Source organism: Leptonychotes weddellii, chromosome 5, assembly GCF_054177405.1.
Source record: "Leptonychotes weddellii isolate Sample4059 chromosome 5, ASM5417740v2, whole genome shotgun sequence".
NCBI classification, from domain to species: Eukaryota; Metazoa; Chordata; class Mammalia; order Carnivora; family Phocidae; genus Leptonychotes; species Leptonychotes weddellii.
Genome location: NC_138373.1, coordinates 131,453,784 through 131,479,010, shown reverse-complemented (window position 1 = coordinate 131,479,010; position 25,227 = coordinate 131,453,784). Strand labels below are relative to the sequence as shown.

The window sequence follows — 25,227 nt, the reverse complement described above, 5'->3', positions numbered from 1 at the left end:
TTTCAAATCAAATCAATTAAATTTGATCATTAAGTCTAAACTAGGCTGTTTCTATATTCTTGGTTGCTAAGATTACTAAAAGAAAAAAAAGCCAATTTAGTTCAGATAGTCAAAATGTACTGCAGATGCAGCTTTAATTTTCTATGATAGCTTAAAGAGAACTACAATACCTGCTAATATAAGCCTGCTTGAAGTCAGGTCTCATGCTTATTGCTTGTCGGTACAGCTGATCTGCTTCTTCCAGCCGGGACTCATTTGCTCGAATAAGATTGGCCAGATTAATATAAACATTTAGGTGGTTAGGGGCAATTCTGGCTGCATATTTTTTACCAGGAATAATCTGTTCAGAAGAACATAATTTGATATTTCAGTACCAAATAAAATAAAAAATAAGTATTCCTAGTGGCTTACTTAAAATATACATGACATATAAAGGTTATCGTACTAGTTTTATTGCCAAATTAAAATAAGTCATAAAAATGTGAAAGCACCTACAGTATTTACAAAATGTAAATAAAATAATATTTTGTGGCATTAAAGGATATATTTTTCATTCATGCTAGCTCAACAGAATATTGTTAGATTTTATTTATTTGAATCATTTTATGACTTTAGCTCTTGAGGCTAAAGTCTGTTAATATATTTGCATCAGACCCAGAACAGAAAGAACTCAGGTCTCCTTCCCTTCAGTCTAGTGTATTTGTTACACCATGTCAACTTCCATGCTCTCAGCAAAATATTTCCTGGTTGTGACAACAGGGTGGTTAATTTTATTCAGAGTTATACTAAAGCCTCACTTGTCTGGTAGAGTTAGGAAATAAAATGCTCTTATTAACTGATTATTCAGGTTAAGCAAAGGTTATAAAATATATATAGACCCAAATTTTCAGTGAAAATAATAAACTGTGTCTGATAAATTTTATATTGAACACAATTTAACTTTAGAATCTTATGACTGAAATAGTGCTTAAGATATCATGTGGTCCAACTTTGTTTTTAAGACATTTATCAAACTACATCCACTCATTTTAATATTATCATTATTATTAATACAATATTAAGATATACTACCATGGAGAAAACTGTAGTGCAGGATAAACTATCTTTTCTGATGAAGCTGGTCAAGGCCAAGATCTGGCTTTCCAACTTCCAGGCTATACTGTAATATCACTTGATCTTAGCCAAAAGGCCGAGAAGCGATTATACTGTAATATCTAATGAATCTTGTGTATGTGTCACTGTAACAACTGAACACCGTACAGCAACAGAGATGTATCCATTCATTTTATTACTTTGTTTTATTCATTTATCTTTTGAGAGGAATAATGCTGAATTTAGTGCTTAATATACATATATAAAATTCTCTTTAAAGTCATTTAATTCATTGATAACTTCTAATCAAGGATATCTAAAATTCATAACTTTATAAACTTTTTAAACATACTCTACAGAAAATTTTTTTAATTGACTTAGAAAAGTAAATGTAATCCTTTATAAAACTTGTAGTATTATGCTAAGTGAAGTAAGTCAGAGAAAGACGAATACCGTATGATTTCACTCGTATGTGGAATTTAAGAAACAAAACAAATTAGCAAAGGGAAAAAAAAAAAAGACAAACCAAGAAACAGACTCTTAAATATAGAGAACAAACAGCTACCAAAGGGGAGGCTGGGGGGAGAGATGGGTGAAATAGGCATTGGGGATTAAGAAGTGCACTTGTATTTAAGTGTTGAATCACTGTATTATACACCTGAAACTAAATATTACAGTGTTAACTGGAACTTAAATAAAAACTTAAAAAAAACCCTTTTGTAATAAATGGTTTATTGGATACTTTACTTTTATGTCAACAAATTAAAGATAAGGATTTTCCATCTAGGTAATTCTATTCAGTGTGGACATACAGTGGATATAACACAATAAGAATAAATTATGACAACTTACTTGGGGCATCAGTGACTTAGCCATCATGTAAGATTCTTCAGCTTCTTTGGTTCTATTTAAATTTTTGTAAGTTCTTCCTACATTCATGTGGGCACCAATATCATCTAAAATTTAAAAAAAATCATTTGTTGGCAAATATACTAAATAGTACTCAATGTAAACTACATGTTTCTAGCAACAAAACCACCAAGCAAAAAATGCAAAAGCAGTCAACAGATCCTGCATACTCTTTAAAGTTCTTTTAAACACAATTTATTATAGTTTATGATCAATGCTACCCTAGAAAATTATTTAATACCATAAGGACAGAAAATACACATATGACATGAAAAAAACTATTTTAATAGATCCTTGAAAGGCTAAGACATGACAAGAGATATAGAGGTAATAAAGAAATTTGTATCATTTCTCTTCACTAGATTTTACTATACTATACTATGGCTTGCTTCCATAGCTCTGGAATTCACTCAAAAAGTATGGCTCAACTCTAAAAGTGAAAAGATCTACAAGTGAAAAAGATCATCATGATTCCTAGAACTATTTCCAGTGTTGTAACTAACAAATATGCACCATGGTGGGACACAGGCAAAGGGACTGTAAAAAAAAAAAACCTGTGATTTTGTTTAAAATTTTTGTGAATGTGGATGGAATGCAAGTATAATACCAGGATTCTCCAGAATTACTTAAGATGCAGCAGCCCATCTCTCTTAAATGATAAATCCTACATATTTATGGTTTTTTTTTAAACATTTATTTTTTTTAACCTTTTAAAAAGGTTGTGTTACTATCAGTATGTCTAAAACTTCTGTGTAATTTTCTGATATGGAGAATCAAATTCTCAGCAAATTTTTTCAGGGACAGAAAAATACGCTATTTAAATAAGAAAGATGTTAGTATTCGGGTTCATTGCACACTACTTTTAGGACACATTTCCTAGTAACTATTTCAAAGGTTTGGAATAAAGACAAAGATGGGAGATCTTAAATCAGACGAATTTTACTGAACATGCATGAATCTCTAACAGATAAGACACGATTACTATCTGCCTGTGACACCAAGGATTTTGCAACTATGAAATAATTCTCTGCCTGCAAATCCTAGGACACACAGGAGCCAAGCATGTGTATCTTAGGCATTGCCCTAGGAGGAGAGTAACAGTCCTAAGATCTTGCTACATTATGTTTCAGGCTGGTAATTGTGTGCACTGAACAGAAACTGTCACATGCAGTACAGGTTTGGTTAGAGAACTGAGACAAGCTTGGGAAGAAAGGGTTGATTTTTTTGTTGTTACTGATTTTTTGATTTTTGATTTGTTGAGTTTTTGTTGAAGTATTGCTGAGTCTCATGGTGTTTCAGGAGAGGTCAAGGAAAAAAAAAAAAAAAGGAAAAAAAAATTGCTTAGGCAAACCATTCCCAATCTTAGCTGCAAATCCGGATACTTACGAATTTTAAAAATTCAGATAACCTTAGCGCCACCTAGCTCTAGCAAAATAGAATCCATAGAAATAGGACCTGCATAAGTGTTTTTAAAGTTTCAAAGGCAGTTCTGATGTAGAGCCAAGGCTGAAGTTCACTGTATTACCAAATGTGTAGAAAAAGAGTAGGTAGTCTTTGCTCTTACATAGCTCATTTTTTTTTAACATCAGATAAATCTTTACCATTAATTATAGAGATCAGAAAGCTACTTAGATAAAACTAAGAACCTGAAAAAATTAATTATAAAGTAAGAAATTTAACCTAAGGAAAGAACAAAGAAATTGGAAGTTTAGGTAAAATTTTCGGCGAAGTATTTAAAATGTCACTGATATCAGCCCCAACAAATCTTAGAAAAGAAAGAGGTTATCTACTTGGATGAAAGACAAGGCAAATTAATACCCACTGGAATCAGGTTCTTAAAATTTATTTATTTGAGAGAGAGAACACAAGCAGGGGGAGCAGCAGAGGGAGAGGGAGAATGCAGGCTCCCCGCTGAGCAGGGAGCCCAATGCGGGGCTCAATCCCAGCACCCTGGGATCATGACCTGAGCCGAAAGCAGATGCTTAACCAATTGAGCCACCCAGGTGTCCCTTAAATACATATTTTTAATAAATATTCAAATAAATCCAATACAGTATTAAACAGAAAGTTATAAATATCATAGGAAACATACAGAAGTTGTAAGAGGTTTTAAAGATTAACAATATTTGCTTCTAATTAGAGAGATAGCAAGATTTATTAAAGAGAAGCCATGTGAGATGGGTTGTAAAAGATGGATAGGCTATGGTAGAAGGTAGATGGCAAGGGAGAAGGGAGGAATTCTAGACTCAAGGAAGAACATGAACAAAGACAAAGAGGTGAGGAAGCCAAGGATATGTACTCTATACTTCAAGAAAAACTACATAAAGAGCTAGGGAAGATAAAACTGAAATTCGTTTTATTTCTACAACTTTCTCTTCACCTTTCTCTAACTGAAATTTGGCTTCGCCTTGGGGACATGGTTTTTTACATGTAGCTCGTCCAAGTAGTGACCGTGTTCTCTTTCTTATTCTTTGCAACATTGGGCCTGGAGGAAGAGTAGGTGTCCTTGGTGATCTTTAACACTTCCAGACAACTCTTGCTCCTTCTTAAAATCACTTGTCTCTCAATTTCAGGTCATTAAACTCTATTATAATTGACTATCCTTCTTTGCTGCAGTCACTATTCTCTGAGTCTAAGCTCCTGGCTCTTCATGGTTCTCATAATTCTTAGTGATTTCAAAATCCACAAAGACAAATTTTCTAATACTTGGCCTTTGATATCCTTTCTTCCAATGATTTTCACCTCCATCTTCCTTTAACTAGTTAGTTCAATGACCACAGTTCATATCTAATAGACAGATAGTGGGTATTGTTTGCCACTCCCCACTCCTCTGAGGATATTTAGAAATGTGACTGGGGTGTGGGATGTGTGTGTGTTGAATGATGACCAGTACCTTCTGGTCATCATTCTAAATGGAAAGTAATGATGGCTTTTGGTGGATGAGGACCATGTTTGGTACATATCCTGAAATACATTTCTGTACACTCAAAATGCCTCTTGAAAAATACTGATGCTCTAGCTAGATCAGACACCAACAATTCTTCAGATCTAAAATCAATGATCCTATAATCCTGCCTCACCTCCCTTCTTAACTTAGATTCTTCATCCATTATAATCATTCCCTTAACTGTTTCTTGTTTAGTAATAACACATTTTAAAAAGCCCTAATCCTGTTTAACGGAATTCTCCATGTCTGTGCCATTTCAGCTGTGAAGTAATAAGAGAAAAGGATATAAGTACATCAACTAGTTTAAATTTAAATAAAGTATTCCTAACCTCAAGTACGGTGTTAAAACTGCTTGGCAATTATACATTTTCCTAGTCTACACACTTTCCTATATCTTGTTTCCAAAAGTGTGATCCATGGGTTAAGCATCATTTGGGAACTCAGAAATGCAGAACTTCAGGTTCTATTCTAAACCTCTATCCATCAGAACGTGCATTTATAACATCTCCGTGTGATTCACGGGCACATTCAAGTTTGTGAAGTACTGTCCTAGTTAGCTACTTCACACCCTCTCCTGTTCTTAGATCTACAGAACTTCGACCCCTTCCTTCCTCACTCTCTGATGACTCTGCTTTCTATTTCAATGAGAAAACAGAAGCAAAACAGAAGACAATTTTCAGAAACTTCCTCCAGATGATCTATTCGACTGCCTATATCCACATCTATGTACTTTGCCTTCCTTGTTACCATACGTTAACTATTCTATGACTGAATGAAGTCCTTATCCTGTGCACCAAATTCTATTTATCTCTTCTCATCTATTTAAGGACAATGATCCAGTAATTTGTCTCCCCATCTTGAATTATTACTTTTCCCAGCCTCAGTGGATTAGCTGCACATATGCTTTGTTTTTCCCACCTTAAAACTGAAAACAAAAAACCCCTATCATCCTACTTAGTTTCTCTTGACTCCATTCCCACCAACACCACCATTTCCTATTGATACTCTTTAAGAGTTTTCAATACCAACTGTCTCCAATTATTCTTCCCCCACTCTCCTAAACACACTCCTATCAGGCTTTTGCATCTATCATTCCACCAAAATTGCTCATCAGTACCACCCAACTCTGCTATGTTAAAAAAAAAAAAAATTCCTTAAATGTCTAAGTAACTCTAATATATAATCTAATTCAAAATAAGCAGCATCAAGGGCGCCTGGGTGGCTCAGTCGTTAAGCGTCTGCCTTCGGCTCAGGTCATGATCCCAGGGTCCTGGGATCGAGTCCCACATCGGGCTCCCTGCTCCGCGGGAAGCCTGCTTCTCCCTCTCCCACTCACCCTGCTTGTGTTCCTGCTCTCACTATGTCTCTCTCTGTCAAATAAATAAATAAAATCTTTAAAAAAAAAAAAAAATAAGCAGCATCAAACACTATAGTATTCATATCACCTGGAATGAAGCCTGAAAATGAAAAACTCTACCTTATTATCCCCAAATATAATCAAGTTTTTAAAAAGAAGCTATTCAAATAGTTTTATTAATTAATAATGCTTACCTGGCTGAACATGGGTAGCCTGTAAGAAGTATTTCAAAGCTCTCTCAAAGTTCTTTTCATTTTCCAGAGCATGACCCACATTATTCCATAATTTGGCATTATTTTTATTTACCTTCAATACATAAGCATAGATAGAAATTAATTACAATTAAAAAATACAACTCCAGGGCGCCTGGGTGGCTCAGTTGGTTAAACGACTGCCTTCGGCTCAGGTCATGATCCTGGAGTCCCTGGATCGAGTCCCGCATCGGGCTCCCTGCTCGGCAGGGAGCCTGCTTCTCCCTCTGACCCTCCCCACTCTCATGTGCTCTCTCTCTCATTCTCTGTCAAATAAATAAATAAATAAAAATCTTAAAAAAAAAAACAAAAAACCCCAAAAAATACAACTCCAGTTAACACAGTTATTTATTTGGTATACCATAAGGAATGGAGTGTTCCACAGAGGCATCCATGAATGGGTGAGGTGCTCAAAGACACAAACTTTCAATTATAAGACAAATAAGTTCTGTGAATATAATGTACAGCATGGAGATTATAGTTAACAATACTGTAATGTATATTTGAAAGTTGCTAAGAGAGTAGATCTTTGAAATTCTCATCAAAAGAAAAAAATTGTACCTATGTGAGGTGATAGAAGTTAACTTACTGTAATTATTTTGTAATATATACAGATATCATTGTGTTGTACACCTGATACTAATACAAAGTTATATGTCAATTATACCTCAATAAAACTTGAAAAAATAATTCAGATTTTCTCTCAGAAAAGAAAAATTTGTACATATACCTCCAAATAACAAAGATATTTGTTTGGTGTATTATTAGGAATGGAGTGTTCCACAGAGGTGTCCCTGGAGATGAGAAAGGAGCCAAAATGAAGTGCTTCACCAAATTTACTCTCCTTCCTTTTACATAAATATACTAAAACCACAGCAATCTGATTTCATCTATTTGATATATTAGAATTTTACTGAAAATTTTATTTGATCAAAGCATCATGGGGTGCTTGGCTGGCTTAGTCAGTAGAGTATGCAACTCTTGATCTCGGGGTCATGAGTTCAAGCCCCACACTGGGCATAGAACTTACCTAAAACAAAACAAAACAAAACAAACAAAAAAAACTGCATGGTGCTGTTTGAAAACTCCTGCTCTACTATCTGTATTCTTTTGGGAGAGAAGGCATGTGAACAGGAGAATATGTTTAACACTTCTCTGATTACTTATTTTTAGGCTTGTTATAAAGCTATTTATGCAGTCCATTATGGTAATGGGAAACCTGGGATTAAAGTTCTAAATTAATCTGTGCTTTAAGAGTTCACAGATGGGCATGATATTCCTGCACGGAGAGGATGGTACCTGGCCAAGGAACTAGCCTCAGTGAGTGGGGCTGTGGTTTGAGATTGTTCTAGGAATAAAGATAAGCAAAATTCTTGAAAATTATGGGGCTCCATTTGTATTCCAGGACTGCAGATTGAGAAGTATAGTAATGAGGTCTCTTCTGTTTACAGACTTCTGAGCTACAGGAGGGAGTGGAGTTATTGAGTGAGACAAAAGGATAGTCATGTGATCTTAAGTTGATGCCAAATCAAGAAGTCACACAGACTATTGGAATGAGGCAGTATTCCAATAAAGCTAAGCAACGGGGAGTACAGAAATAGCCTAAAGGAAGTTAAGAATTTAGAGTTTTGAAGAGAAGCACCTGAAAAAAAATCACTGCTTATAACATACAGAAACCAAATTTTATGATTTTTAAAAAGACATTATTCCTATATGTTCTCCATTCTATAGAAATGCTTTATTACTACTTTCTGCCTGTTCTTATCTTTCCTACAGTATTGTAACCTTGGTTATCTTCCACATAGTAGGGTGCCATTTTTTGTTATGTATTTTATTTCATTGAATCTAAGATGCCATCAATTCTAAGACCATTAAGAAAACAAAAAAGCCACTAATTAATTTTAAGATGCCTCTCACTGTAAGATTTATTCTGATTTTAGAGACGTTAAAAGGTTAAAAAAAAAAAGTCTGCCTTCAGAACTATGAACTATATATAGTATTCTTATTTAAACATTTTATTATCATTTGAGCTTCTAATAACCGTATAGCATTTAGGGAATTATTCATATATGCCATAGACATACCAATTAAATACAATTCAAAGCACTGGTTATGGTATATATTATATAAAGAACAAATCATTTTTTACTAATCTTTTGGAGAAGTACTTAAAATTGACAGTAAAATGTCTAATTAAATGTAAAAACATCTTAGACATGACTATAAGAAATCATTAATAACATACTTTCCTGTAATTCTGGATAATACTTTACCTTCAAGGCTGACATAAACAATGTATATTCAGACTCCCAATCCCAATTTCTGTGGAGTGTTTTTAAGGCATGAGTGAATATCACCATAGACAGACAAACCCAGGATAACTTTTTTAATACACTGTTTGAGAGAAAAAAAGCAAAACAAAAAAACCATTGTCTATATCACCAGAAGCATTTTATCTTTTAGAATAGAAGTAAAAAGTATGTTAAATATCCCCTAATATCATCTTTGAGTTTATTCTAAGGAATGAGGATTGTTCTAATAATCGTCTAACTTCAAAGGGAATAACACCAAAAAAATTAAATATGCATACTACCTTCTACTTCAGTCTTTAATGATATTAAATTCCAATATTTGCCTCTATTTCAAAAACTCTGTTTACATATAATGGTAAAAAGTTGACAAACCAATTTTTAACTGTGACTTTTCCTTTTTGGGGCCTTTACTTAAAATTTGAATATTTTTGTGTTTATGAAGGGTCAATCTTGTCATTGGCTATATTTAAAAAAATTTGGCTTACACAGATTGCATCTATACCACAGATTATCATGACATTCTTGGAATAATTTCATATTTTAAAGCTAGAATTATTTATTACAAGTCATAGTAAAACTCTTTATGAAATAGATACAAATTACTTATACAGCTTTAGGCTAATTATTTGGGACTCAATTCCTCATCTGTAAGGTTATACTTCATTTATCCCTATGGTCTCATTTAGTACTAATGTTCTCTATGTTTTTGTTTTAGTAACACAGTTCAACTTCTTTCATTTTGAGAGATCCACTTAATCAGGATAGGAGTGCATGGATCAGAAAGAACATGGACATGGAGCCTAAGGAAAGGAAAGGAAAAAGGAAAGGAAAGGAAGAAAAAGCATGGACATTGGAAGCAGTCAGATATAAATCTGAATCAAAATTCTACTGTTTACTAGCTGTGTGATCTTGAGGTAACCTGATTTAAGTAACCTAGATGAGCTTTAATTTTCAAATGTGCACAACAGTTAAGGAATATTAGATTAAATAAAACAAATCTAAAGGGTCTAGCATGGCTCCTGGCATATGGTAAGCACTCAAAAATTGGTATTGATTAAAATTGGATATATGGGTAGAAGTTAAGAGAAAAGGCCTGGTAGATGTTAGTGAAAATTGTAGACATGGATGAGATCATCCAGGGAGAATATGCAGTGTGAAAAAAATGGCTGAGTAAAACTCTGGCAAATAAAAAATATTTAAAGAGCAAGTATAGCAAGACGACTCTGAGATGGGACTGAGCAGCAATGAGCAGACATGGAAGAGAATTAGGAGAGAGACTTTTTATAGACACCAGGGAAATAAATTTGAAATAGAAGCACTGACTGGATTTAGCTACTAGGAGGCAATGATGTAGAGACGAGTCAGAATGCTGCGGGTTGAAGGATGACTGGAAAGTGAGAAAGCAGTCAGTGGCCATTTCTTGCATATATACAGTGTGACTATTCTGTTCCTTAATTGTTAGTTTAAGGCAACTAGGACATGGTGGTTATGATGCAGATAGTGATGATATCAAGAAATTATAGATTGCTTACTATATGCATTTATATATATTAACTCAATATGACTGAAGTAAGAAGACTGTATCTTAGTTCATTGCATATCGAAGTGGCAATGGTCATTTATAACTAGTCTCAACAATATCCTTGTTTTCATTTGGGTCTGACTCAAAGTTTGTTATGTCGCAGGCTGTACAATAAAATTATATTGATAATAATAAGAACATGGGATGAGGTGGGTGCTACGGAATTTTCCTAACCTGAATTACAGAAAAATGAGGAGACTATCAAGATGAAAAATAAAAAAGGTATAAAAGTGGGACTTATATAACTGAACTAAACATTTTAAACACTTAAATGCATCACACTTAATTCTATAGTTAGTAAGCATTAAATGAACTAACATTTTAATTCACCTTTTGTTTGATATTTTCTGCCATCCATGGGCTACCAAAATACAGAACCCCATGCTAGGCACATACAATACTCGCTCGGCAACAACAAATCCAACTGGGAAGAAAAGGTTCGATGCAGGAATAAATGGTAATGCCATCAAACAAAGTGCCTACAAAGAAAAATAAGATATTTTAATAAGTTAAAAAAATATACGGACACTCAAAAGTTAAACCCAAATATTTTATCATTTAATTTGAATAATGTATTGGTGGACCATTTTTAATAACACTATAAATAATACTAATTTAAACATAAAGATGGCAACTTAGGGACGGTAACAACAAACATCAGGATGTATGTCACCAAGGTGAGATCAAGTTAGGACTTCTAATTAGGGCTATCCAATTAAATAAATATTTTTTGAAAATATATCTAAAATAAGACATTAATAATTTTTATACATACAACTTATGTTTGTGTGGTAAAAATACACTGACAGAGATGTTAACAGGTTTTAACAAAACTGTAACGGGGGACAAAACAGCCAATCATGCCAGTTTTTATATTTTTATTATTGTAAGTATTCATATCATATTGGAAATTGAAAAATGATATAAGGTATCCTTTAGACAAGATAGTAGACTACTACGTCTGTACCCCAGCATTCTTTTACATAATACTCTGATGAGTCATATACATTTAATAGAGGCTTAGCATAAGTATAAAAATAAAACTGCCCCCTTTAAACAGTAGTCTTTTATTCTATAAGAATTTCTAAAATTTTAACACTGTACATTGAAATAAATCATAAAAATGCTTAGGTTATTTTTGTCATTTTGAAAATGAGATAGCATATGGTTTCCAGACTATAAAGCCATTAAAAAGGCAGGATACAAACAACTAGCACAAATAACTTGTGAAAGGAACTAAGTTGGTTGTTATTAGGACATCTGTTTCTATGGGCATCTGCTTCCATATTTTCTTACCTGATTTGTTTTATAGTACCCAACTGAATAACTATGCAAGTTGTTCCTTCAGCTTCAGAAGTTTGAGAGTCTTTTAACAGTATGAAAGGAAAGATTGTTTTCTCTTTATTATACTTTATTAGTAAAATACAGATGTAAAGATGTACACACATTGAAAAAAATACTTTCACCATATATGATAAATTAATGACTTGTAATGAGGAAATAATGAATCTAAAGAAAAACACTACTGAACTACTAAGTATCAGACTAATTTATATATCTGAAATTTTAATGTTTTCTTTTTGATCAAAAAGGTAAAACATTAAGAATACATAATTATTTTTCCATTTCCCAGGAGTGCTTGATAAAAATAACTGGCTAGCTATGAAACAGATATTCCTAAATATGTAGTCCTTTCCTTTTATTTATTTAAAGATTCATTTCAGAGAGAGAGTGAGTTAGGGGAGGGGCAGAGGGAGACAATCTTCAAGCAGATTCCCCATTGAGCAGAGACCCCACTTGGGGCTTGACCTCATGACCCGTGAGATTATGACCTGAGCCAAAACCAAGAGTCAGATGCTTAACCGACTGAGCCACCCAGGCATCCCTGTAGTCCTTTTCTAAAAACAAACAGGCAAAGAAATTTTTTATTAATTCATGGCTGCTCTAAAGCAATTTTATTTGAAATAATTAAAAGTGTTATTAAATTCATTCAATGATGTATGATGGACTGATGCATAAGCTACATACACAAAAAATCTACTGGTTCTTGGATAAAGGAATGTCTCTAATGATTAATTTACTCAAAAGTTCTAATACACTCTATTAATATATGCCCACCTAGCTAATTATGGCTACCATAAGTTCCTTCTTCAGTAATACAAAACTCTCTTTAAAAGGAAAGGTGGTAGTTAAAGGAGTTGGAACAAATCAGTTTAATTTCTTACTTCCTGTGTAACATAAGGTAAACTAATCAACCATCTTGCCAATTTGTGTTTCTTTATAAATTGGGATTAATAACTACTTACATTATATTGTCAGGATACATATGAGATTTTATTTAATAAGTGTTTAACACAGTATCTGGTACTTAGCAGGTACTCCCTTGATCTACTTATCCCTTCCAAAGATCTTCACAAAACATCACCATATAACATAGCATGTTTAGGACTATCTTAAAGAAGTTATACCTAAGATCATAACTGTTCCTTTTGATATACATAAAATAAAACTTATATAAATCTCTGCTTATTTCATTGGCACTATCCTATTTTTATTCAGCTTATATTATAGAAATCATTATTTTAAATGCCAAAACTTTACATTCACCCACCGTTCCTTACTTTTCCTTTCTTTTAGCAGAACCTCAGCTTTGGATGTATTCTATCATGTATCTGCTTTGTCTGTACTTACGTGAACAGCAAAGCACTACTAGAGACAGTCCCAAAGCAAAACAGATTAGTATCATCATAAATTCATGATTATCAACTTCAATTGATCCTTAAAACTCCTCAGAATTTCTAGGTTTACTTTTCTCAAACTTTTAATTCATGTCACTTTCAGCAGGTGATCATACTTCCAAACTTACAGAGAAAACTAAAGCCATAAAACAAGAATTCCTTCAATTCCCTGCTACTAAAACTACCAACATCCACACTGATGTCATTTCCATCCTTTCTGCGACATAAGAGGTGTGTGTCTCCATCTTTCTCAGGACAAACCTGAGCTCTACATTGCCCCTGCTCCTCACAAATCTCACAATTAACCATCCCTTCATTTACTCGACCACTTTCTAATCAACTGTATCGTTCCTATCCATATTCAAATATGCTCTTGTCTCTCCAACCTTAAACATCTCCTTTGACAACACATCTTTAAGTTACCTTACCTATTCATTATGTCCTTTAGGTATAAAACAAGTTCCCACATTCTTAGGAAAATATTTTTACAGCCAAGGTAGTAAGTAGCTGGTTTTAATCCCACTTAATCAATCAACATTTCAAATCAATGAGTAGGTTTTTGCAAGTCAATCCATTAGTGATATCCCTTGCTTCTAAAAGTCAGCCAACTGAGTACTTCAATGAAAGTGATTCTTCTACCTCTGAAGGTCCACTAATTCTAGATCTTTATGCTTCCTCCAAGCTCGACATGAGATCAGCAGTCTGTTATGCTTCAAGTTGGCATAGTCTTCTCTTACTTAGGTGGTAATAAATTCAAGCTTGTCTCCTCCTTTGAAATATTCAAAGTTGAGTTACCCCTCAGGTTATCTATACTACCAATCTTCATATTCTCATCTAATCGAATCTCTCCACAGAAATAAACTTCATTAAGTAACTAATACACCTAAAATAGGTCAAATATGACTGATCTCACTTTTCTGCCTAACAGCATCTGTTAGGGATAACCATTCCATCTTTCTTGAAATACTTACCTACCTTTCCGTCCATTTGGTCTATCTCCTATTTAGGTTTATTCTCCTCTACATAGTATCTAAATATAGGAGTTTTTCAAGACCTAGTTGTAGGTTTCTTCTCTTTTCACTCTATCTAGCTAGCCCCTTCAACTATTTTCTGAGGGAGAATTAAGACCAAATACTCTAAGGCATTCATTATGTCTATGAATTATCTTCTATGTATTTGGAATGGTAATAGCTGGTTCCCATCTTTGAGAAAAGTCACAAAACCCCAGTTGAGAAAGGCTGCTCTATATATAACCTCTCCATAGACCTTCTTATTCTCATCCTGGTTTCAATTACTATCTCTATGCCAATCTATCAAATTTTTATGTGAAGCTTAGGACTCTCCTCTGAACTCTAGGCACCAAGTGCTATTCAAGATCTCTACTAGGATCAAACTCAACAGATTAAAAAATAGTAAATATGGTCTTTCCTCCAAACTCTGTTTTTTCAATCTTCTCTACATCTCAGAGATTAGCTTCAAATTTTCCAAAATGCCAGTTTCCCTGGTAATTGGGGCCTTGTATTTCTTTTTATCATATCCTTAGTGCCTAAAAGGCTGCCTGGTACATAGGCTACAAGAAAAACTTTTTACTGAATAAATGAACCTAGTGGCTACAGCCAACATGAAATATTTGTAAAGTATTAAAAACACTTTCTGGCATATAGCAAATGCTCAAGAAAATGTTAAAGATTATTACTGTCTTCAGTAATTTAAAGGAAGAGACAATAAAACCGCTACAAGTAAGAAGTGACAGCAGAGTAAGAAAATTACAAAGAAATACACCTCAGAAAAACAACAAGACTGTGTAAATAATCATAGTTCTCTGAACACAGTAAAATAACTTGGGGAGTAATGAAAATCTTGTTAATGAGAACTAAAGAGCTATATATTTCTAGCTGCCTATCTTACAGGACACTCTTCTCTGTGTCGAGAAAACAGTGATCTATTTCCTCAAAGTGTATAATCTACTTAGGTAAAGAAATAGAAGAAAATGATGCCAAAGGCATGCTTCATAGTTTCAGAGTTCCTAAATCAAAGAAATTCATAACCAGTTTTTACTTTACATGGTGAATGTCAAATTATGCCTGCACATGGAATTTTGATATATAATTTTAGGATAGCCTAAAATAAGTTAATAAATTAGGCTGATGTTGAACAAAGAAAGACGCTGTTTCTAAGAAGATGCTTTGACAAATTAAAGGCAGTCTCCAAATCAACTGAATGTTACATCATCTGAGAAATTAAGGGAATTTCTTACCATTAAAACAGTCTTCGAGGAATCACCAGGGTATCTGAGACTGAATACTCCCAACGCCCCCAAAAAGCAAAAGAAAGTAAATGTTGCAAGATTTCGAATATCTAGAAATGACTCTATAAGTGGTATTGTTCCCATGGTCCAATCACAGCAGAGTTCTGAAGGATTTAATAGAAGCCAAGCATTCAAAGGAAGGAGATAGTTAAAAGTTAGCTGCCTTGTAGGAGTTGGGCTTACAGCAGCTGGGTTATCAAACCTGTATAAAGAATGAAAACAAAAGTTATTTAAAACACTTTGTAAACACAAAATATATAACATATAAATAAAATGTTGAACAATAAAAGCAATATTTTACACATAATCTCACTAAAAAGACAAAATATTTTTTACTAATATCTCACTAGAGGTATTTAGTCCTCACTAGAGTTCAAACTGTCTAACCTTTAAGAAACGTCTAGTTGAGACAAACTATGAAAAACTGTTTAAAGGGCAACTAGGTTATCTATTTCTAGTTTATTATTAGAATAATTCAGACAAGTCACTATAATATTATGATACTCTGCATAAGTATAACTTCCTGATTAAAAGTAAAAAGAAAAGTTTTAAAAGTGTCATTGCTGTATGTGATGTATGAGTGTTTTCTGAGAACACTAACCAATGTTTTTTCTGCATAAGATGGCTTCTTTCAAAAGGCACTAAATGCTAATAAAAATTATGCTTCCTAGAAAGAATTACTATGTTTTTCTTTTGTTGTGGACAGAGAAAACTGTATACCTATGAGTTTTTCCTTTTTGCTTCGACTTCTAGGAAGCTGAAAACCAAATTTCCAGTATAGAATAATAACTGTATAGGCCTATGTAACATTTTGTGTTCTACTTTTTCTTCTAGTACATACTAATATGAACTTATATCCTAATTTATATTTGTCCAGGCCATGATATATTACATGTACATTTCATTAATTTAGTCTGTTTCCTGCAAACTAAGGCAAATCATAGTCAAAGCATTTTTTAAAGTATATTTCAAATTAATAGCTTCAGATTTTTTTTAGGCTACATTCAAAATTTTACTGGCTATGTTAATATACAGTCCTTTAAAAACCCAATTTCTCATTTTAAAATGAATGAGTTAAGAAAAATCAACCCCTAACATTTGTTTGACTTGGTCTTCTTAAAAATTCAAATGACTGAGAAAAAGTAAATACTATTTGAACAAATAAGATCTTAAAAACCTTCATATTTGAGTATCTACATGTATGAAAAATAATAAATCTTGAGTCAGAACTTGAATTCTCAAATAACCAACAGAAGTGAATACAAAGCTTTTTTCCTATAATCCACTATTCAGAGTTCATTTTTATAATTAATGGTTTATTTAGAATAGCTAATTTAATAACTGTACTATAGAGAAAGAACACATGTCAAAGCAAGTCAAACAATGTTATAGTCAACTTCATAGGGTAATATAATAGAAGAAAATACATATACACACATATTTTTAAATGCTTCTATTTGGAAAATACATATTTAGATGTAACGTATTCCATACAGCCATCCACAAATACATACACAAAACACATTCATACCTATAAACCACATTTTCACACTATAGAACTGGAGATGAAAAATAGTTGATGGAAATTCTCTAAAAGGAATAATAAAAACAATAACACTGAAACTGAGGGTGAAGAAGGAACTATAAAGTATATATTTACAATTCAATCTATTTCACATATCTTACTACTTAAATGAGTTGTTCAGGGGTGCCTGGGTAGCTCAGATGGTTAAGCGACTGCCTTTGGCTCAGGTCATGATCCTGGAGTCCCGGGATCAAGTCCTACATTGGGCTCCCTGCTTGGCGGGGAGTCTGCTTCTCCCTCTGACCCTCCCCCCTCTCATGCTCTTTCTTTCTCATTCTCTCTCAAATAAATAAAATCTTAAAAAAAAAATAAATGAGTTGTTCAGTTTAGCCTGGCTAGACTCAGAAGTAAAAATTCATGAAATTAGAAAGTATTCTTTAAAGAATAAAATGCTACTGAAAAGAATAATTATATGGAAAATGATACAAAGAAAATGTTTAAGGTAAGAGAATTACCTGAATAAAATTTTATTCTAACCAGGGCCAGCTATGCACTATCCTGGACAGCACACGAACAACATTTGGCCTTTTGTTTAAAAAAAAAAAAAAAAAAGTTCTTGTATTTAATGTCAGATACTTTAATATAATTGAATAAGGAACTAGTATAAATTTCATTTTAAATTTTAGCTGAGTAAGGTGAAATGGAAAAATGCTAAATTTCAGAGCAGGACAAAAAGATGCAGATTGTTAAATTCAGCATAACTTTTGCGTCTAGCTTTAAACGCAAGGAACTGGACAAGATATATAAAATTTTTCTTAACACACTGAGCATCAGGGAAAGAAGGACAATGATACCTGAGGGAAGAAAAATAAATAAGGGAAACCCTACTTGGAAAGTTCAATACCTAGACCCAGATTTTAGTCTGTGGAGCAGTGAGGGGGAACCTAGTGGAGCCTAGTAGTATCCTTAGGTTGCAAAGACAGAACTGGGAGCCCTAGAGGCCCAGGGGGCTAGGGTCAGTGGGCAGAATACCAGAGAGAAGAAAGCTGCTGAGAAAGAGAACTCATATTTGTAGAGGGTCTCTCTCCAGTTTTTAGTACTGATGAGAACTGTTCAGCATATGTATGTGAGGAAATACACAAGGTCAGTGTAGTGGGGTGAACCATGTCTCTCAAACATTCATATCTACCTAGAACCTCAGACTGGACATTATTTGGAAACCTATTTCTTTGCCAATGTAATTAGTTATGTCAGGATGAGGTCATACTGGATTAGGGTGAGCCCTAAATCTAATGACCGGTGTTCTTATACAAAGAGAGAATACAGAGAAACACACGAGAAAGAAGGATTGCCAAAGACTGCTAGCAACCTCTAGAAACTAGGAAAGAAGCATGGAACAGATTCTTCCTGAGAGCCCTCAGAAGGAACCAACTGTGCCCAACCCTTGATTTTGGACTTCTGGCCTCCAGCACTGACAGAGAATAAATTTCTGCTGCTTTAAGCTACCCAGTTTCTGGTAATCTGCTATAGCAGCACTAGGAAAAATAATGCAGTTAGGAAAGTACCTCTCAAAAGAATTAGATAAAAATTCTCAAATACCATACAGAGGTGGGAATAGTTCCTCAGCAACCAGAATGAAAATCCTCATAAATCACAGTCTATTAGATATAGTAGTCAGAAGGGTCTTGTGTCAGTAGCGGAAGAAAATTAGCCCTATTGTAAATGCTGCTGTGGTCTCATTCATCAAAGATTAGAAGCATGGCTAGAAGATGAAACATTTCTCAAATAACTTAAATGTATCCCAGAACAAAGCTCTAAAATATTTATAGTAATATAATTAAAGTAAAATGCACATATATGACATCTATTAAAAAACTGCCTGGCATGTGAAGTAGAAACATATAATCCATGAGAAGAAAAATTATTCAATCTAAACTAAGAAATTAGTTTATACTACTGATAAAATTAGTAGATGAGGAAATTAAAGCACTAGAACATGTAGAGACATGAAACATAAAAAGGCTTAAACAGAATTTCTAGAAATGGAAACAATATCTGAAATGAAAAAGAACTAGAAAAAAATTAAGGGCAGATTAGACATTGCAGAAAAAAGATTAGTGAACTTGAATATATTGCATTAGAAACTATCCAAAATGAAAACAGGGAGAAATAGTTTTTGGAGAGGAATAAAAAGAGCATTAGTCTGACAACTTCAAAAGGCTTAATATACATGTAATTGGGGTCCCAGAAAAGGAGAAGATAATAGAAAAATATTTCAAGTAATAGAAAAAAAATTTCCAAAATTTACATAAAGTAAAACCTACAGATCCTAAGCTCAATTAACCTAAGCACAAGACACATGAAGATAAAAGAACAGTGACTGGAAGTTTGTATCATTTGACCACTTTCACCCAAATTTTGTTATACGATAAATATGTCCTAGGGTAGTAATATGCAGCAGGCGACTATAGTTAATGATACTGTACTGTATATTTGAAAATTCCAAAGAAAATAGATCTTAAAAGTTCTCATCACAAGAATTTTTTGTAATTATGTGTGGTGATGGATGGACATTAAGTACACTTATTAGTGATAATCATTTCTCAATATACATGTATCAAATCATTACACTGTATACCTAAAACTAATAATGTTATATAACAATTATGTCTCAATTTAAAAAAAAATAAAGAAACGATGACAAAGAGAAAATAATACAAGTAGACGTACAGAAAAAGACACACTACACACAGAAGCACAAAAACAAAGATGACAGAGGATATCTCAGTGAAAACTGCAAGCTAGCAAATAGTAGAGCAACATTATTAGAGTGCTGAATGCACAACAATGTGGAATTCTACACTCAGAATTCAAAATATTTTTCAAAAACAAAGATAAAATAAAGATATTTTTATATATAAAAGCTAAAACAATTCAGCACCAGCAGACCTACACGTCAAGAAATGTTAAAGAAAATCCTTTAGTCACAAAGAAAAATGGTACAAGACGAAAATCATATTGAATGTAAACAGTTGAAACACCTCATTTAAAAAATACTATCTGGGGCGCCTGGGTGGCTCAGTCAGTTAAGCGGCTGCCTTCGGCTCAGGTCATGATCCCAGGGTATCGGGCTCCCTGCTCAGCGGAGAGCCTGTTTCTCCCTCTCCCTCTGCCTGCCGCTCTGCCTACTTGTGCTCTCTCTCTGTCAAGTAAATAAATAAAATCTTAAAAAAAAAAAAACCTGACCAAACAAAAAAGACCCAACTTTATGCAGTCTACAAGAAGTCAACTTTAAATATAAATATATTGATAGATAAAAAGTTAAAGGATGGAAAAAGAAAAACAATGTTAACACTAAGAAAAAGGAGATAAAGTGAATTTCTGAGTAAAGACCAGGGATAAAGTATTATCAGGGATAAAGAAACTCATTTAATCACAATCCTAAATATTATGCACTTAATAATAGAGCTTGAACTCACAAGAAGCAAAAATTGATAAAACTATAAGGAGAAATAGACAAATCTATAATTACAATCAGAGATTTTAACGTCCTCCTCTCAATAATTATTAGAACAAGTAGATAAAAATCACTAAGAATATAAAAGACTTATCACTTAACCAATCAAGTTAAAATCATTGTTATCATTAAGTTAAAATCATTATTTTCATTCTGGTGGTTTCATGAGTGTACACATAGGTCAAAAGCTACTAATTTGTACATTATAAATATATGCAGATTTTTAAAAAATATTATACCTCAATAATGCTGTTAAAAAACCTCAACGTAAATCAAAGGCTTTCTGAAACACGTATAATCACTGAACATCAAGAGTTAAAGAAACAAAGAATTAAAAAAAAGAAAAGAACCAGACTTTCATACCTGGTGAATACTGGAAGTTGGGACTGAATAACCTGGACTCTAATCACAACAAGTAATAGTGTACTGAACATCAAAACAATGAGTTTTATTAGTGTCTGCAGCATAGAAAATGGAATACTACTCTTTCCACGGAAAAACTGTCCAACAGTAGTCCATAATAATGGCAAAGTATACTGCAAAAGGAAAAAAAGTTTTAAACAATATACTATAATGTTTTCTATGCAGTATTTTCAAAATGTAAGATTAGATATAAATTGACTATAATTATAAAATCAATATGGAGCAATATGTGGAACTGATAATGAATAAAACTGAGCCCAATAATCTTATCCAATACTGAATTATATTGTACAATATTACTGTATACATTACCAAATTGCCTAACGATTCCATTATTGAAATTCAAAGAGTTGTCCTTAAAAAACTGAGCAAGTTATAAAATGTTAAGTAATTTTCAATGGATAATAGGACAAAACATGCTGGTTTCTTGCAAATTTTTTGGTATCATTTTTGGTAAACACACCAATTTACATAATGACACATTTAGAAAACAAGTTTATTATAAGAGCATTTAAGTATGATAAGTGATAACAACAAAAAAACATATTTCTCCTTACCCCTTGTGCAATAAATACTTCATACACACAGCAAATTCCCACAACTGTTATTCCTTGTTCTTTACACAACGTTGCAACAGCAACTAAAACCACTGTCAAGGCAATTGGAGTCCATACTGCAATTTAAGAACAGAAAAATATAGAACTACACAAAACAATTTTATAATATCATAGAGATATTTTAAGTTAGACAACTATTAGACATTACTAAAAAAGTTTACTTGTGATTCTATTCACATTTACGTTATTTCCCACTAACCTATACTTTATATTTTAAAACATATTTAAATGTTGTAAGTGATTTTTCCTTTATGCACTCAAAACAAAACATCGAGATGTATAACTTGTACTAAAACTTTTTGTGGAAAAGAGAAACTTACAGGCTGGAGTTTGTGACTGATGAACTATCAGTTTGAAATGAAGACAAATACTTTATTATGTAGACATCTATGTTTTATTAAAAACCTGAAACTGAAAACTACTGGGCAAAGTAGACTAGCATCTATTAAAAAAAAAAGAGTATAAAAACTGAAACAGGTTCATAGTAAGAATTTAATATTCTTTTAAAAAATTTGCAATAGAATATTCAGAAGTTCTATTTAAACAGAAACCTACTTCATCAACTTTAAGCAAACATCTACTAGTAGTAGTAGTAGTCGTAGTAGTAGTAATTTGATTAAAGAAGAATGAATTGTGAGAGTAATTCTGGATCTACTACTAACTTGCTTTGTGACTTTGGGCAACTTTTCTGAGTTTCAGTTTTCCTACTGGAAAATATAATCTCCAATTCTCTTCCAGTTTAAAAGATATATTGTAGTATGATTGTGTGACCTTAGGTTTATTTATTAAGAACATTAATCAAAGTAATAACTCAAATAATTGACTTAATTCCAGGTATAAATAAAAAAACAATTTATGAATCTAATATATTTTGTCATTTGGCTTAATACAGAAATTCATTTATTTTTGAAATTGCTTTCAACTTTAGAATACTCTATAGATTATAATTACTGAAAGGAAAACAACTCAAACTTTGAAACACTATTGGAGATACTCCATGTAATAGTATTCTTTCTCTCAAAAAAAAAAAAAAACCCTTCATATTCTAGTTAGATCAAAACCATCAATATGAAAGTAGTAGATTATACCAATGGGATATGAGAGCTGATATAATCATACCCATTTTTAAGATGAGGAAAGAATTTTGGAGGTCTAAAAAAATAGTCATGCACAATAAAGAAATCATGACTTTAACTTGGTTCTTCTGACATTAAATTCAGAGCTTCTTACTAGTTTGTAATTCCATTCCAAGACAGAAAGCAAACAGTTGCCTTCTGCAATGCTGGATTCAATCTCAGCAACTAATAGCTCTAATAAAGGCAAGAACTTTACTGAAATCAGTCACTTCAGTTCTTCAACTTTTGGTGACTATATTACTGTGTGAATATAAACTTTGATTTTATAAACAGATCTCTGTGGTTAAAGTTACCATTGTGATTTTGTCCAAAACAAGTCCTCCTGCTAAATACATTAACAACACTTAAAAATATATACATGTGTAAGTACTGATTCAATTTCAATCATTAAAATCCTTTCCAACACAAAATACAGGTTTCTAAACTGATTTTACATGTGTAAAGATACAAACTTCCAGCAATCACATATTCTAAGTTATTTTAAGTATCTGCTACATTTTGTGGGGGAGATAATAGTCAAATAAGTAAAGATATATTTGCCAAATGATGACCTAAGTGTTATGAAGAAAAATAGAAGGTGAAAGGAAGCAGAAAGGAATGGGAAAGATGAGTGGTGTACTGATGACATTTGAGCAGAAACCCAAACTAACAGAAAGGAAAAAGGCCCTGAGATGGATCATGCTTGAAAAAAAAAGGGCATGGGTCATTAACAGCCTAGAATTTAAAGTGATCAAATAATTACAAATTGAAAACCTTTGCACAGGGTAACATACATTAGATAAAATAGTGAATACAAAGATGATAACAAAACTGTTTATGGTCTTAAGTGTAAAATTACATATTGTAGAATATGAAGTATTATGGGAGCTAAGAGGATAGAGAGAGGTTCAAAAGCAGGGTCAGCATCTTTTTAATTAGAATTTATTTGTTTAATTGTTCACTTGGTCATTTGCTAAATAAATATAATGAACACCTACTGTATATAAGGAACCATTCTAGGAAATGGAGACAGAAACCTACCCATATTACAAATCTAAGAACACACTAAAAGTGTTTGGCTAAATCACTTATTTCCTGAACCTTAGTTTACATTAATACAAAATTAGGCTCCTTATCATCAGTACTTTGGGTCTACAGTGAGAAAATTCTCCAAGAATGTAGGAAAAAACCTCAGAGTTAAATTTTAAGATCAACCAAATATAGGTTACCATTATATAAAACCTCTTTCATGTCCATTGTTCCCACACTTCTAAAAAGTCATTTTTATTGCCTGGAGCTTGTTTTCTGCTAATAGCTGGCATTAGCAGGATTAAAGACCTAATTTGTACAAAGCATTTTCCAGGGTGGGCCACATGGTAGGGACTCAATAACAATAACTATGATCAACACATAATAAAAGTTATATTCTAATAAGCTTTCAACTTTTCCTAAATAATACAATTCACAGCTTTACTATAGAAAGACAACTGAAGTATTGGTACTTGTATCATTTATAGATAACAGTACATGGAACTAAGAATGACTCTAAAACTCCCATATTCTAGGGTAATTTTTTTAAGTTAAATCATACAGAATCTGTTAGTCATGATAAAATATAAACTACATGCAAAAATTTTTTTAATACTGACAATGTTGCAATATCATGTTCATATGTCCATACATGCTAAAGATAAACCCAAGTGTGGCATATATTTTATAATAGATATAGAGAAAAAAATTAAATGTTAAGACACTCACCTATGGAATTATCTGGTCCTTTTGATTTGGTATATGACAAAAATGCAGCTAGAAAAAAGATAGAGGACAAAAGTTCTGCTCTTCCTACAACACCTGTTACCTAAAAAGGGAAAGGGAGGGGAGTTCATATTAATGAAGAGGCTCCTGAAAATTTAACTACCACATATAATAAGAATAGCACTTTAGAAATCAAACTGCCATAATTTTTCAAGCACACATTTCAGTTTCTTAGACATTCTCTGAGTGCCCTCGTGTGGTGAATTTGTATATCTCCCATAAAAATAAATTTACCAGTGACTCTAAAATAGTTCTTTTATTATTTTGAAATAATTACAGATTCACAGGAAGTTGCAAAAACAGGTACAGAGAAGTCCTGTGTACTGTTTACCCAGCTTCCCTCAACAGTAACACCTTACATAATATTAGGACAATATCTAGAATAGTTCTTAATTTAAAAAACAAACAAACAAAAAACCTAAGACCTTACATATTTTCTTAAAATACAAGCATTCTTAAAATATAAAAATATTCATAAATTCAGTAAGTTCTATCTCATAATAAATGTGTAAACTCAAGATAATAAACTTTAAAAAGTCCTTTTTTGGGGTGCCTGGGTGGCTCAGTCAGTTAAGTGTCTGACTTCAGTTCAGGTCATGATCTCAGGGTCTTGGGATCAAGCCCTGCATGGGGCTCCCTGCTCAGCAGGGAGTCTGCTTAGCCCTCTCCCTCTGCCCTCTGGCTGCTTGTGCTGTCTCTTTCTCAAATAAATAAAAGTC

General features: G+C 32.9%; 1 protein-coding gene across 4 annotated transcripts in view; it reads right to left on the bottom strand.

The window, feature by feature from the left end:
• TMTC3 (transmembrane O-mannosyltransferase targeting cadherins 3) overlaps positions 1–25,227 on the bottom strand; it is a 57,710-nt gene that overhangs the window by 13,359 nt on the left and 19,124 nt on the right. For all 4 annotated transcript variants that reach the window (XM_031021665.2, XM_006727020.3, XM_081822172.1 and 1 more), the window contains exons 4-12: positions 24,452–24,551; positions 21,519–21,634; positions 20,902–21,074; positions 15,446–15,698; positions 10,781–10,929; positions 8,830–8,950; positions 6,500–6,611; positions 1,945–2,048; positions 171–340 (exon numbers count right to left, since the gene is read on the bottom strand). In XM_031021665.2, coding sequence (XP_030877525.2) covers positions 171–340; positions 1,945–2,048; positions 6,500–6,611; positions 8,830–8,950; positions 10,781–10,929; positions 15,446–15,698; positions 20,902–21,074; positions 21,519–21,634; positions 24,452–24,551 — 1,298 coding nt within the window. The remainder of the gene's footprint in view (positions 1–170; positions 341–1,944; positions 2,049–6,499; positions 6,612–8,829; positions 8,951–10,780; positions 10,930–15,445; positions 15,699–20,901; positions 21,075–21,518; positions 21,635–24,451; positions 24,552–25,227) is intronic.